General features: G+C 42.2%; 2 protein-coding genes across 2 annotated transcripts; both read right to left on the bottom strand.

Annotated features, from left to right (window-relative positions):
- Nucleotides 1-413: 413 nt before the first annotated feature.
- Nucleotides 414-6418, bottom strand: LOC124701520 (protein S-acyltransferase 24-like). The gene is made up of 13 exons (XM_047233601.1): nt 6156-6418; nt 5188-5328; nt 4803-4915; nt 4583-4662; nt 4263-4426; nt 3433-3571; nt 3254-3353; nt 2841-2898; nt 2606-2683; nt 2416-2514; nt 2242-2320; nt 2010-2158; nt 414-1407 (listed from the first exon to the last, which is right to left on the bottom strand). Exons 1-13 carry the CDS (start codon nt 6414-6416, stop codon nt 976-978), a joined length of 1893 nt encoding a protein of 630 aa, XP_047089557.1. The 5' UTR covers nt 6417-6418; the 3' UTR covers nt 414-975.
- Nucleotides 6419-11105: 4687 nt separating this feature from the next.
- Nucleotides 11106-15780, bottom strand: LOC124701511 (pyrophosphate-energized vacuolar membrane proton pump 1-like). The gene is made up of 8 exons (XM_047233589.1): nt 15502-15780; nt 13581-14155; nt 13109-13488; nt 12937-13023; nt 12527-12857; nt 11933-12343; nt 11762-11821; nt 11106-11673 (listed from the first exon to the last, which is right to left on the bottom strand). Exons 1-8 carry the CDS (start codon nt 15740-15742, stop codon nt 11467-11469), a joined length of 2292 nt encoding a protein of 763 aa, XP_047089545.1. The 5' UTR covers nt 15743-15780; the 3' UTR covers nt 11106-11466.
- Nucleotides 15781-15980: the final 200 nt, after the last annotated feature.

Raw genomic sequence — 15980 nt, 5'->3', positions numbered from 1 at the left:
TCCAACATTATAAATGTTGTTACAAGCAATATAGGAGTATATATTGGGTGTAATAACGTCACGTCTTATATTATGAGACCAAGGGAGTAAATATTAACACATTTCACCTTATCTATCTCTTCAATCAAACACATCATCGGTTTTAGATAACCCTATCCGAGACGTCAAATCCCACGTATATCCCCATAGCCTAACGCATGGTCATTTGTGCACTAGAAACACACTCACTGACTCACATGTACTCCCAATTAATTAGTCACATGCACACATTGCCAAGAATGATTCCTGAGGGCTGAGGTACAAGTAACAACACACGAGTAGAGATATTTCATTACAAAATCAACTTTCCTCGATCACCAGTCCAGAAGCTCAATTACATGGCATCATATTGCCAATCTGAAGCACACCCTAACAAGTGTATATATGAATGCTGACGCACTCAGACAATTGTAATCTTTACAAACACCTACTTGGTCTGTAAGAATATCCTAAGAAAATTGAATGAGAAACAGCAAAGAAGATAAAAGGTCACTAATGCCACAGTGAAGCTACTACTCAATTTACAGTTTCTCTGAATTTACAAATTACCGCTGCAATTTTTCAAAGCTGTCTGGTGCTGAACAACTGGACTCCCGCCCACAGGCATGGTGACAGCTGAAGACACATCATGCTGCTGCATACCTGCATCTGCAGAAACATGGCTGTACATCTTTCAAAGAGCTATCTGAGTTTGTTTTCCAAAAATGCAGATCAGCGGATTTGCGTGACCCCATTGCTACATCCATCTCCTATGTATTCACCACAAAAAATACTGGGGGCTGAACAGATCCGACTCCTCCATAGCTGGCGCTAGATATGAACACAAACTAGTGAAGGCTATAGTGTACACATGTGCCACAAGCAGCTAAACAATCGATGGAGCCTGAGCACTGAACATGTACAGTACACAGCGAAAATTCACATGAACTGATGGAATCACAACGGGAGAAGAGATCGAATATACTGCCGGGAAGCGCTGTTTCGTCCAAGGCCCATCCCTAGGCCGAAAGGTGTCTTATCATTCTTCTTACTGTGGTCACAGCACTGAGAGGAGGAACCTGCTTGATTCTGAGAGTTTGAACTGGCATGTGAATCAACACAGGCATGGTCAGTGCCATTACCATGATGCGAATGGCCCTCGCCATTCTGCGTGACCGCACTTGTCATCTGTATCATTCCTATTTCCTCATCAGCATGTGATGCATGCTGGAGCCGCTCAACGTCCTCATGGTATCCGTTCAACAAGAAGTCTGAGCAGTTCTTACGCACCCCATGGTCGAACGGGTTTCTGAATTTGCCACCTGGACCTCTCAGATAGCTGTATCTCATGGAGTTTGCCATCTCGTTTGTTGTGATGTTCCTTGCTATCTATAAGGGAGAGAAGAATGCATGGTAAGATAAACATGTCCCCCTCATAGAGTGAGAAAGGCTATAGCTACTGGATGCAAAACATTGTCCCACACACAAATGTCAAAGATATAGCTTAATAAATCAAATAAGCAAACAACATTGCGCATCCAACCTTGATTTTAGCTCTGTTAAGTAGTTTGAGTCTAAACTTTCCAAACATTGTGCAATTTTACTGACCGATGTTTAATTTTATTGCCTAGCTTATAATGTTATGTTAATACTTGCTAGGTCATACATACTAATGAATGAGCTGACAACAAATTGCCAATTTGACAGATCCAACAATTTCTAAAAAAAATAGGATCTAGCAAGGCGCAGTCGCACAAATATCTGGGCAAACCCTAGTAAAGGCATTACTGCGGTAGCGTATTTTCCCTTTTTTTAGTTCAGAGTACTTTATAAAATTTTATGTTTTAGTTTAGTTAGCAATCAAACGTTGTTGAATATTGTGCTTGTACACACAATACACAAGCATTTCGGTGACACCACGACTTTAGTATATAAAATAATTTGGTTTTCTCCAGTAAAAAAACAAGTTTAAAATATTAAACTTTAAATACCTGAGATGCTTGAACTACTGCTAGACATGCAACGCCGAAGAAAATGAAAAGGTCCATCATGAAAAAAGCAACAGCCCCAGTATGGTAAACAACAGAGTAGCCAAGCCAGTCACCAAAGGATGATGGAGAAGCTGGGTCTCTTGCAGTCCCTGCAACAAAAACAGCAATGAATCTTATGGAAAAATTTCCAGTCCACATTATAAAGAAAAGCCAGAGAAGACTTAGACCATACTTATAATGGCAGCAGAACCAGTAATGATCATTGCAAGAACTTCTAGAGTGATGAACATGAAGAATTCCCATTTGTTCTTCTGCAGTCACATTCCACTATAGATCAGACTGAAGAACAAACAGATATTCAAGAGAGAGAAATTCAAACAAAAGGTAAAGATATACATCCAAGTACCTTGCCGATGCAATTAGATACCCAGGGGCAGTGATGGTCAAACTGCTCAACACAGCGATCACATGTAGAGCAATGTTTTGAACGAACAGGTCTGACAATCTGTAGAATGAAAGAATTAGAAATCGGAGGTCTAAGAATACGATTATTATAGGGAAGAGAAGACAAATAAACAGTATGATGTACTACTTACTTTGCAGGTTATACAAAGCTGTGACCAGTTACCAGCCAGAAGTGCAGGATTGTCTAACTCCGTCTTCAACAAAGGTTCCTAAAGGCAAAGTGATCATGATTAGGACTGCAAATTTTGAATGATGTTTCAACATTAAGTTCGGAAACGCATTGGTCTAGAATTGAAAAAAATTTAAAAATGAAGATAAAGGTGCTTTGCAGAAAAATGATTAACTCTGCTAATATTTCAAACTTACATCATCCCTTTGATTCTGTGAGTCCCGTATATTCATACCTATGTAGCCAGGATCTTTCCTGTAGAATGTAAAAGCCAATTTCATATCGTTAGGCTGCATATCTCTAACTGGGTGGTAATACAGAAGTAGCAGCAGTTAAAAGAGCAAATTTCAACACATATACATGGCAATAGCAACAGTATAATGATTTAAATAATTAATAATGTATCTAACACATAGTATAAGAGTTGGGACAAACAGGAGGTCAGATGACACAAATATGCAAGAAGACACAATAAACTCCGTTACTACCTCAAAATATTGTTAAGTAATAACTGGCAAGGATCAACGTGCTGGCAACATGTCTTTGCGCATAGTTTTGGTTTTCAAGTTTTTTCATAACTATTAGCCTAAATGATTTTTTTCAGAAGTACCTGCTACATTTATAGAACATGACCAATCCAGCAGTTGCAAGGAAAACTCCTGACCATGCAAACAGCCCAAATGATGCTGTCATACCTATCACATATTGTCCTGAAAAGAACAAGATATAGTAAGCACCCACACTACGGAAGAGCGGAGCAAGTGAAAAGACGTTAATAGTCCTACTTACCTGCTATAACAGAGTGTATATATGTAGTAAGCAAGACAATAGCAATACACCAAAGAAGAGGAGCAAGCCCTAATTTTGATAGCTTTACAAAAGTCGCATTCCCATTACATCCTCTGTCATATACCCTTCTAGCATTGTCCTGTAAGGACTCAGCCAAATCAAGTCCTTTTTTCGAAAACAACAAAAAAATCAAGTTCAACACAGATATTCCCAGTTCCAACAATAGCAACACAAGTTCTTTCAGTTCAAGGTCAACATGATCCCTCTATTGCAGGAATATACAAAGTGAAACAGCATTCCTCTACAAAGAAAATCGTAAAATACTAGACTGAAGAGATATTAATCTACAGGGCAATCAAACCATCACACACAGTTAGCTCGCTGATCTACAAAATATATGTAAGAGCATTTAAATATCAGAAAGGTCACAACAAAGGGAAGTAGTTTTCCTCCTTGGTTACATTTGCGGTGTTTTCTGGAAAAAATAGACTCCTACCTACCTTTTGTTGCAAGAATATCCACGTCATTTGACTGTACTTATATCGAGTTTACATGTAAAATTGTAAATTACCAGGTTTATGGATCATATGTATGCCTCATTCAATAATTTCACAAACTCAATTTTCCTTTCCAGTTTCAACTAATTAGAGAGCAGGAATACAAGATCTACAATGATGTGATAGTATTGCACATTAGTATGTATTTATGCAAAGCTACCTACGAAGAGTTCTTATTAGATGATATTGTTAGTGCACTGAGACTCCTAGGTGCTGCAAACAAATAGCTCAAGTAGACTATAAAATATAAATCATGTAGTCCATGTCACTTACAAGAAAAAATGCAACTTGCCGATGACTCTTATCAGCAGCAAGTTGTCCTGGAGTTAAACCAGTTTTGTCTTTCACCATCAAGTCCTCCTTTTTACCAGCCTGAACTAGCACAGTGCATGCCTCCAGATTCCCCCGGATAGCAGCCCAATGTAAAGGAGTACAGCCTAGGGCAATTTGTAATAATAAAATAAATCCCAAGCTCCAGAGTGAACCAATACAGTCGAGGTCTGTGTGTATGCGCACGTGGGTATGGGTGTGGCCGAATCCGTGCATGTGCAGACAATAAGAGTAGTGAACTAGTGATTAAATTTAGCACATACCTTCCTTATCCTGCCGCACCCTGTAAGCATCCAAATACAAAAGGAGACGTATAGAATCTGCAAACCCCTTGTAAGCAGCCCTGCGAGGCAATTAGGTAATACATACAAAAAATGTAAGTGTAAACGGAGATGCCAAAGTTCCGTGCTGCCATATGTTACATATGCATCAGCAGAAATTATCAATACGGTAATGCGCAATACAAGAGCGCATGTTACAAACCAGTGCAATGGACTTCTTCCGTCGTTGTCAGGGACATCTGGATTGGCATTCCATTTTGCAACAACATGATAAATAAATGCTGTCTGGCCATACTGAGCTGCAACATGTGTAGCCTACAAAGAGCAGTATATTGATTTAACAAGTTGTAACAAATTCGAAGCCACACGTGACACGACACACGTTTTATTACAGAAAAATTGTATGTCAAATTATGTTTATTCCAAATCTCTGATCCTGTAACTCGCAGACGACAAGATGATAATAACTGATCAATTGGGCAGACAAATATTCAACAATACATAGTTTTCTCTGTTGTGAACCAACGTTGGACCCCCAAAAGCAACCACAGGGGTCAAAGATGCAGAAGAGAAATCAGTATACAGACCTGATAGCCATACAAATCAGCAGCATCCACCTTAGCACCTTCTTTCAGAAGTAGTTCAGCAACTTGCACGTGACCACGTACAGAACTCCAGTGAAGTGCTGTCTGCCCAGTGTGATCCACGGCATTTACATCCGCACCATGCTGTACAAAGAGCACAAAATCATCACCCAGCCAAACAAAGTGCATTCACAGAATGCGGTTGGCAGCACCAGGAGCCACCAAACAAAACCCGCTATACATGTCTCAACTACAACTATCCGAAAACAACAACGTATTGACTGTCTACTATGAATATCAGAATAGACATACTCGGTACCATCACAGTACAGGTAGTGCACAAGAAAGCCCATTCACGCACTTGAGTAGGTAAAATGCATACTATTGATCATCTCGGTGTACAGTACATTGTACAAGCAAACATTACCTCAAGCATATACCATACTTCAAACGATTAAACCAGAAACCGTAGAGGGTTAAACAGGAACAGATGGTGAATGCCACATGTCCAAAACGGTTCCACGAGCAACAATTCGATGCAGTGAACCAACTCAAGCATAAGGGCTCAATAAAATTCAGTACTCACTACTGGCCATCAACTCATCGTTACCATGGCTGCCCATATCTACCCAGTACTCACTACTGGCCATCAAAATATGACACTCAACCTACATGAATCCAAATATCTCTACATGAAGCCAGTAACACCAAGCTCTAAAACCTACTCGCCTGACAAACGACGAGCACTAGACAATTGATAAAACCACCCCGAGCTGCATCCTCAACAAACAAACACTAGGCAAGCTAGGCAGCAAGCAACCCACAGCTCTTCACATGCGAAGCGCAGCTCAGAAACCACAGGCACGCACATTGACGCTCCACGCCGGCCGCAACTACCTACCTACATACCGCGTATCTCGAGTCCCAGCTAGGCTAGCGAACAAGGACCCGCAGGCGGAATCGAAGCGAACCTCGAGGATGTACTGCGCGGCGGCGACGCGGTTGTTGAGGGCGGCCCACTGGAGCGCGTGGTAGCCGCTGCCGTCGGGGTTGGCGACGGGGCGGCCCTCCGCCTCCACCAGCCGCTGCAGCTTCTCCAGATCGCCGTAGGCCGCCGCCGTGTACACGTCGTCCTTGAGCGCGTCCTCCTCCGCTGGCGCCAGAGGCGGGGGCACCTCCGCCACGGCGGCGGCGGTGGTGGTGTCCTCGAGCACCTCGATCTCCGAGGCCATGGGTGCGGTGGGGATCGGGGCGGGGGGTTTTGGGAGGCGGGGATAGAGAGGGCCGGGGAGCTTGGCTTGCGTCCTGGCGCGGGGGAGGAGGGAGGCGGGGATAGGTTGCAGGGGTTGACTGGGCGTGGAGGTGGTGGCGGCGGCGGCGGCTACTTCGCCGGCGACCGCGAGCTGGTCTGGTCTCCTCTCTGGTGGTGGTGGGGGCCGGCGGGCGGAGAACGAGAGGGAAGGTGGGACAAGGGGGCCAGAAGGGGAATGAATGTGGAATTTCGGGTGTCGTTGGTTTTCATATTCTCTACCAGCTCTGTTTGTAATAAGCAAACCTTGTTTGACATGTGATTGTGTGTTATGATCTTATATTGTATGCAAGCCTTCCGATAAAGTTAAACATTGTATTTAACTAATATAATAAGTAGTGTTTAAGAATCAAACTCTAAATTGTTAATACTTAAAAGTTTAGTAACTATCTTTATGTATAATTTAATTCACTTTTAAAGTTGTTGCCCAAATATGGTCAACCACAAGGTCTGATGTGCATAATAGCCACATATTTTTGTTTAAATCATAACTTACCAAATATATGGATTATGGCAAAACTAAACTCGTTTGTATCACGTTTAATAGTCAAAACTATTTAAATAAAACTAACTGTGAGTATTTTAAAACTTGTATGATCATGCCTTACTGAAATCAAAAACAACCATTCACAATTCGGACATGACCTTTGGTGTATTTTAGACTTTTTAGCACTGTTATAATATAGAGACAATGATGTATGATATAGTGCATAATTCACAAGCATGTGACCATATGAAAGCAGAATTCAAACTTGGGAAGTTAAATTTTCGAAGAAACCATACACCATACATCATACATCAGTTACAATCCAAATCAGGTAGGAATGATTATTACAAACGTGAATTGAATGTTACAAGTCTTTACCAGATAATAACTTGAATATATTACAAACTTACGATCGAATATTACAAATATGAATGAATACAAATGAATATTACATTAGCAAATGAATTAAATCCTAAGCTCAGTTGAGTGGTAAGCGACCAAGGTGAAGGTAGAACCTAAACTCAGTCATGGCTACAAAAGGATGGGTATGCAAGATCATAGAGAAGGGTAGAAGTTGGCTTGGATCCTATATTAGGCCTTGTACCAAGAAAGTGTGAACGGGAATACCATACCCGATTGGCGACAAGGATGAGTTCTCTTATAGGTAAAGTAACCACCTCTGATGAGTGTATGAATTGTGGCTTGACACTTTTGTTCCAGGAAGGAACTACGAACGCGGAAGGAAAAGAAACTCCATGAAATACTACACACCCTATGAAGGCTGAGGGCGATAGCTTTTCAGAATAAAATAAACATTCTGAAGAAATTTTAGAAAAAACTGCATTAGCCTATGACTTCTTGGTCGGATGTAGTTAGTGCATAAAACACATATTCGCATATATTAAACTTGTTGAGTACACTCATACTCATATGTTCTCTCTTAAATCCCATGCTTAGATTAGGAGATCGGTGAAGGAGAATATACCGTGGAACTCGAAGATGAAGGAGTCAACTACTATAAGTGGCAGAACTCAATCAGCGAAGTCAATGAAGTTAACTTCTACATCAATGATGGTGAAAACTTAGACTATGAGTCAGAGAAAACCAATTCCTTACTCCTAGAACCTAAATAGCTTCTTTAGCAAGCCAAGTAACTCAATGGGTAGAGCTACTGGTAAGTTTAGTCTACAAGTTATTCTTCTGAAGTTTTATTTGCAATTTTACCTTATTGTACTTAGGAGATTGTGAAGGTCTTTTGTAAAGAGTTAGATTTGTAATTCTATAGACATACCTTGGACCTGCAATATTTCTTTTATACCACTTTGAGGGATGTATACTAGTGAAACGATGTTTCATTGGTGTTATGTCAACAACTTGTGTACTACAACATGCACTGATATATTGGATCACAACTGCCGCTGCAATGGCGAGCGAACACCGCAGGTCGTCGTCCTAACCTACAGCTAGCCAGTCCTGTGGACCTCGCCTTTATGCATTCTTCCATTGCGGCCCTGCCTGCCTCTGCATGTGTGCACGTCGGCTCCCCGCGCTACTGCAGCCGTCGTGCACATGACCAAAAAGTCGAGGAGATTCAAAGAGATTCTTGTGTACCTACATCAAGACTCCCCGTGACATCAGGCATGTGCCAACTAATCAAATTTTCAAAGGTAAACAACCGCTGATCGACATTGGCTGTCAGGTCAAGGAGAGTTATGTGAAGAAATTTTAATTTTTTTCCTACAGCTGGTTATGTGAAGCAGGTAGTTGATGGTTCTTTTTGTACGAAGGACGGTACGCATAGGCGTGTGTCTCCGCGATGAGATGGGCAATTTTATCTTCTCGGCATGCAGATTTTTAGAGTCTTGTAATGAAGCTTTTGAAGCAAAATTAGTGGCATGTTCAGAAGGTTTGGCTCTATCTCTTCAACATAACTAACTTCCGATCATCATTGATTCATATTTTACCCTGCTTCTATTGACTATTAAGGGTACACTACAAGAACGTTCACCGTACTTGCATTACATCTATGAGATCTAAAGGTTAGCTAATGGTAGTCAACTTTGTAGTTTCGTAAAAGTTGATCGAGGAGATGAACAGATGATAGAAATATAATCCAGAATTTACACCTAATCACCCGATGTTTCCTGCCTACCCGACGAAGCGGAGCCCGGGCAGCTTCCCAAGGATGCCGGGATAAAGTTCCGCCCATGCCACTACTTCATTTTCGGATAGTATTTCCTCCATACCAGTTGGTGGTATTACACACTTTGAGAAAAAATTGACCATTATTTTGATCAACAAAATATGAGATATGTGCCAAAAAAAATATATCATTGGATTCATATTCAAAAGAAGTTTACAATAGTATACTTTTTGTGATATATCTTAAGTGTGCAAGTGAAAAGAGTATACAAAAAATATTCTTATTAATTAATATATAGTTATCAACTATTAAGCATTACCTGTTTCACGTTTTCAGCCATTCCTCATTCTTTGGTGTATGCCATATCAACTGTTGGACACTCATACAGCTGCTAAAACTGTTTTACAATGTCTAGGGAGATATTTTTGCAATTGTTTGTGCATCTGTGGGACTAAATATGGAAAATAACACAACTGTTAATAAGAGGTTTCAACGAAACCATCAGCAGTTGATGTTGCACTCCCACGAGGTATGAACCCTCCTCTGTTTTCCTCCCGGTGTACCATTTTCATTCGCCCGTTTTGAGTGTTTGTTCCCCACTCGTTGCCACAGATAGATAGATTTGATGGGTTTATGCAGTGATAGGCCCGGTTGAATACATGGAATGTATTTATATATTTCAATTTCTCTCTTTGTATGATATATGTTTTTCTTTTATTTCATTGTTTGCAATTTGATTTGAATTTTTTAATCTTCCACAAGCATGCTGAGAGGCAGAAATTAATGAAGGGGCTTACAAGATAGGTTACCCCGTATTTTTATTCTTCAACAACGACCAATTAGTTCATCTTAGAATTCATCATGAGTTGGTTCATATTTGCTTTTCAGTATTGTTGGCGCTTCCGTAGTGAAAATTAACAGCTTCATGTGAGCATATGCTGTCGTAGGGGAATTCTTGTCGTAGGTAAGCTCTGATAAGGCATGAGATTATTGCTGTGTACATGATGCCCTTTTTCCCCAAAATGTAAGGCATATAATTGTAGTCAAAAGTCAACATCTTCTTAGTTTGATCAAGTTTATATAAAAATATATGAACATCTAGAATACTAAATCATTATCAATAGATTCACTATAAATTATATTTTCTCAATAAGTACATCATATTTATATCTCAAAGGTTTGATGTTTTGCCGGTAGGAATTATTTGAGATGTACTCCCTCCGTTCCATTCTGTAGTGCCTATAGTTTTTTGGCACGAAAATTAGCACAAGAGTGTTCTTTACACAAGACCCCCTAGATTAAAGATTTGAGATCAGAGTAAAATGAGGAAAATCGGTAACTTCCTAAATTAACATAACAAATCCCACAAATCTCTCTGGTTGACTCTCCATATATGTGCAGCCAGGTTATATTAAGGAAATAAAAACATTGCTTCCTAAATCTAAGAAATCGTTGGGGTCATGCATTAGGAATCTCAATTAATTGTTTTCTTTTTCTATAGATTTTTTTCACGCATGTCGTGTGGGAGCTGACCGGTAGAGGGGGTAATTGAAAAAGAGCCAAGCTACAACATTATATTATGAAACAAATGCCAAATATCTATAGGCATTATAGAAAGGAACGGAGGGAGTAATAATTAGGTGACTGGACCTTCAAGTCTAATTAAGTTGATGTTTTTTCATGAATTAGATCACTTCTAGAAGACCTCCTTGTGTGTAATAACAGTTTTTTTTTTGCTTAACTAGTTGTGTAACTTGATGAGTTATAGGTTCAAGAAAATAATGGAGGGGAATAGCTACACAATAAGAACCAAAAATGAATCATGAAATGAAGGATTTTACCGAGATATACCTTGTCCATCTATGACAAATTTACTGCTTTGCACTATTTAATACTAATCTGATAATGGCAAACTTGTGGAGTCACAACAAATAGTCGGCTGTGGAAGCAAACAGTTGGGGGTCACAACAAAAGCACAGCCAGAGAAAGAACATTACCCAATTTCAGATAAAACATTACCCAAATTCAGACAAACATTCCCCAGTTTCATACAAGACTCATCATCATCGTCGTCATCATCCATCAAGAGGCAAAATAGAACTCTCCAAGACACACTTTGCCCAAACCACTGGCCGTTGATTTTGCTACCCTCTGCTACCTCTACAGCTAACAGAACGAAAACTAGACAAGTTCAACATGATGGTGGAAGATCAGGGACAACTAAATGGAAAACATAAAGAGGGCGCGCAATGGGTCGTGAAGGAGCTCGGCGACATAAAGATCAAGTAGCACGCTTCTGACCAGCAAAATTAAACAATCGATCATATCTTGGATCTTCCGCATCTAAATATATTTGAAGAGGATGCCTCCATAGGTGGCGAAGAAGGGGGCGAACACGAGGGACTCAACCGCCATGAGCTTGATGAGGATGTTGAGCGAGGGGCCTGAGGTGTCCTTGAGAGGATCCCCGATGGTGTCACCAATCACAGCAGCCTTGTGGCAGTCTGAGCCTTTCGGCCCCAGGGATTTTGCATGGTCAGATACGCCAGCCTGAAACCAAGTGAAACTACAGTTAATAACGTGCGGCAAATGTGGGGGACAATAAGCCTCATGGCCGATGGGTGCTAGTGATTTTTACCTCGATGTACTTCTTCGCGTTGTCCCAGGCACCACCAGTGTTCGATGCTGAAATGGCGATCTGAATAAAAACAACATAGTTATGGATGGAACATTACAAATTTATGAACACAACATGGTACGAAAATACAAAGCTGTAGTATAGTCCCCCAAAAAATAATGTTCCACCAACCTGAACACCAGAAACAAGAGCACCCGCAAGGACTCCAGATAGGGTCTCAACACCAAAGAAGGTCCCAACAATAAGAGGTGTGAGCATGACAAGAGCACCCGGGGGGATCATCTCCTTGATGGATGCATCAGTGGATATCTTCACACATGTTGCATAGTCAGGCTTGGCAGTGCCCTCCATGAGCCCAGGGATGGTGTTGAACTGTCTCCGCACTTCCTCCACCATCTTGAGAGCCGCACTGCCAACACTCTTCATGGTCATTGCAGAGAACCAGTATGGGAGCATAGCACCAACAAGCAGTCCAATGAAAACATTGGGCGTCAAAACATCAACTGTTGTGATCCCAGCACGGCTCACAAAGGCACCAAAGAGAGCAAGGGACACCAAGGCAGCGGAGCCAATGGCAAAACCCTACAAGTATTAGGCATGGTTAATGGAGTTCAATAGTTTGAAATGAAGTTTGTTGAAAGAAAAAGAAAAACGAAGAAACATCCGTACAGTTGCAATTGCAATGAAATGCACTCTCTTAAATGTGATCCAGGGTCATTTAGCTCTTTAAATGAAAGGCATCAAACTCAAGATAAGCATGCGTACCTTCCCAATGGCAGCAGTAGTGTTTCCTGCAGCATCAAGAGCATCAGTTCTCTCACGGATTCTATGGCTCATGCCAGCCATTTCAGCAATGCCTCCAGCGTTGTCGCTGATAGGGCCATAGGCATCAATGGCAAGACCAGTAGCTATTGTGCTTAGCATTCCAAGAGCAGCCACAGCAACACCATACATCGCGGCAAGGCTGAAGCTGAGGAAAATACTGAAGGCGATAGCGAAGATGGGGATAATAACTGATTTGTATCCAAGAGCAAGCCCAAAGATGACATTGGTGGCAGCTCCAGTTCTGCAGGAATCAGCAACATCCTGCACAGGACTGAAGGGGTCGAATCGTCAGGAACTTGAAACAACGGTGTAGTAAGCACAATTAAATGAATAGACAAAATTGCAAGTACCTGTATGCATTGCTTGTGTAGTACTCTGTAATAAATCCGATGACTAGGCCGGCCCAGAGACCAACAGCCACACATAAAAATAGTTGCCTGCAAAATTTAAAGCAAACTGAGATGATGAACGGGCAAGAAATGCACAAAAATATGGAAATTCGAATTATAAAGAAGGCAATACCAGCTGTGCACTGTCTTCTGGGCACCAAAGTTGAATATTGTGAAGGTATAGGGGAGGCCTAACCAACTGACCAGTGCAATGCCAACGGTCATCACAGCAGTGGAAATTATAAGCTGTTTTTTTAGGGCAGGCTCGATTTGATCTACAGCCTTGACCTCAAAGAAATCGGTTGCAAAGAGAGTTGTTATCAAACAAGCTATTATACCCACAGAGCTAATTAGGAGTGGGAACATCATAGGGGTGAATTCATGGTTAATTCCAAAGGAAGAGATTGACGCAACAACAAGAGCAGCACAAGATGACTCAGCATAGGAACCAAACAGATCTGATCCCATTCCAGCAATATCTCCCACATTGTCACCAACATTGTCGGCAATGACCTGCATTAAGGAAGGAATGATCATTCTCATGTGTAGACAAAAACCCTACCAAAATATGAATACAATCATCAACAAAGAGAATAAACTCTTACAGCTGGGTTCCTCGGGTCATCTTCAGGGATGTTCCTTTCCACTTTCCCGACAAGATCGGCACCAACATCAGCAGCTTTAGTGTAAATCCCACCGCCAACACGGCCAAAAAGAGCCATCGAAGAACCGCCAAGACCATAACCGGTGATAGCCTCGAAAAGACCTTCCCAGTCATCACCGTAGTAGATTCCAAACAAGTTGATTATAATGTAAAGAACAAAAAGGCCACTGGCAGCAAGAAGGAAGCCCATCACAGCACCAGAGCGGAAAGCAACGATGAATGCCTTCCCAACACCCTTCCTTGCCTCAAGGGTTGTCCTAGCATTTGCATAGGTTGCAATCTTCATCCCGAGAAACCCAGATACAAGAGAGGTGACTGCACCTAGCACAAAAGCAATTGTGCTGAACGCGGCATTAGCAAGAGCAGGCTTGCATGTCTTGCCCACGCTGTAATGGCAAGGCTGACTCTTTGTGCTGAAACCCTCAATGGACCCAAGGAAGACGAAGATCAGAACAGCAAAAACGGTCATGAATCCTCCAGCATACTTGTACTCGGTGTAAAGGAAGGAAGTTGCTCCTGTTTACAGCAAATGCAAGAGTATTCAGACCACGAATGGACATACAAAAAAGTGGATACTAAGAGTTTCCCAACTAATAAAACGTCAGCGTCGATATGAAGCACCAAAGCTAGAAGTAATAACACGGTACAGATGTTCACATCAGCTCAACAGGTCTGAGGTGTTGCGGGGCATACAGCAATCTCCAATTATCTCAGCAACTAATTCTGACACAACACACTTCTTACATTATCTAAATCTCCAGCAACATCTTAAAACTAACCAATACCACTAACTAAGAATGTAAACTAACAACAACACAAGGGCCTCATGCAAGACCAAGAGTACTAAATCAGCAGAACAATCGGAGTAACATTCCTCCCCAACAGCCCAACTGTATCACAGGAAACGCCAATCAGCAGGATGGTCCATGTGTGTTCCTAGGATCCCTTCCAAGTTAAGCATATGCATGTGAGGATGCAACTAATTCCTACCCGCTACAATTATGCAGGCACGCAGAAAATTTGTCATCTTATCTTAAACGAGCGGCAGGGAGGACCACAGGTGCAATAACTTTGTCCCTCTTCATGCAGTTAACTTATCTTATCTATCACTGTAGCAGAGTGGTCACTGGTGGGCTTTATGGGACCGTCTGAAGCAAGAACCGAGAACTTCCAGTTATAGATTTTTTTAAAGAGCACCTCGGATCTACTGTTACCCATTCCCCACAAGAAATATCTCAAAAAAAAAAAAACTGCGCGCGCGCGAGCGACGGGTGAATAATTAACTGCTATTAGCCCAGGCTGAACCGAGAATTGTGGAGTATTATAACATGTGCTGCACAAAGCGGGAACATCGGTATTATAATGGTTGGGTAGATCCAGATAAAGCGTAGGACTAATACAAGCAGTTGATATGCGTAATAAATTCAGAACAAAAGTAAGACGCTGAAAGCAGTACATAATCATGAAACCCGTTACGCCAAGCTAGCAAATCACGCATATAATTACCGGTAATTCTAACTTGTTTGATCAAGAGCGCCGATTTTTAGCATGGAATGCTTAATCAGAAACAGAAGAGAGAAATCTAATCTCTCGCGTTCAACTACAGCACACGCTACGCGCCAGAGATGATTCAGAAAGCAGAGTTCCTTTTTTGTGCGGGTAGAAAGCAGAGTTCCTGACAGGGTTAACGCCGCAAATGAACAAAAACTACAATAAAAGCAGTCAAATTAGCGCCCAATTCCGAACCACCTGAAGTCCCGAACGAACCGAAATGGGCGAGATCTAGGACCCTCAGATTCAGAAGCTAACTGTAAGTAAACACCCGGCCACGGCCAGAGACAGCGAGCCCTGGTGCTGCTCACCTTCGGAGATGGCGGTCTGGATCTCGGCGCACTTGAGGACGACGTTGTGGTCGTTGAGGCCCTCCTCCTCCTCGATGAGGGACTCGCTGGCGCCGCCCTTCCCGGCGGAGCCGCCGTCCCCGGTGACCTTGACCTGGGAGACCAAGAACCACTGCAGCAGCGCGAAGGCGATGCCGACCGCGGCCGCCACGGGGACCACGACCTGCGTGGCCAGGTCCGGCAGGATCACCGACGCAGACATCGCCGCCGGCGAGACCAGAACCACGCTCGGATTTGTCTGACGGAACTGGTGCGAGCGCACGGGTGGGAGGGCGGAGGGAGAGGGGAGAGGAGCGGAGGTGTGAGGAGTGGGAGGTTTTATAACCGGAGGAGGAAGAGGATGAAGTGTTGGCGATGACGTGGAGGCTGAGGGCATTCCCGTGATTCCGGGGTCTTTGGTATATCGTTCTGTTTCACCTTCCTCCTGGTCATAGGTAAGA

Source organism: Lolium rigidum, chromosome 1 (assembly GCF_022539505.1).
Source record: "Lolium rigidum isolate FL_2022 chromosome 1, APGP_CSIRO_Lrig_0.1, whole genome shotgun sequence".
Classification (NCBI taxonomy): domain Eukaryota; kingdom Viridiplantae; phylum Streptophyta; class Magnoliopsida; order Poales; family Poaceae; genus Lolium; species Lolium rigidum.
This window is presented reverse-complemented; position numbering and strand designations above follow the sequence as displayed.

Coding starts and splice junctions, on each gene's coding strand:
- LOC124701511 (XM_047233589.1), bottom strand. CDS start 15,742: ATGTCTGCGTCGGTGATCCTGCCGGACCTGGCCACGCAGGTCGTGGTC. Junction 11,822..11,932: donor CTCTTGTTTCTGGTGTTCAG/GTTGGTGGAACA, acceptor GTTTTTATTCAG/ATCGCCATTTCAGCATCGAA. Junction 11,674..11,761: donor ACGCGAAGAAGTACATCGAG/GTAAAAATCACT, acceptor ACTTGGTTTCAG/GCTGGCGTATCTGACCATGC.
- LOC124701520 (XM_047233601.1), bottom strand. CDS start 6,416: ATGGCCTCGGAGATCGAGGTGCTCGAGGACACCACCACCGCCGCCGCC. Junction 2,899..3,253: donor ATGTTCTATAAATGTAGCAG/GTACTTCTGAAA, acceptor TACATTCTACAG/GAAAGATCCTGGCTACATAG. Junction 2,321..2,415: donor TATCTAATTGCATCGGCAAG/GTACTTGGATGT, acceptor ATGTGACTGCAG/AAGAACAAATGGGAATTCTT.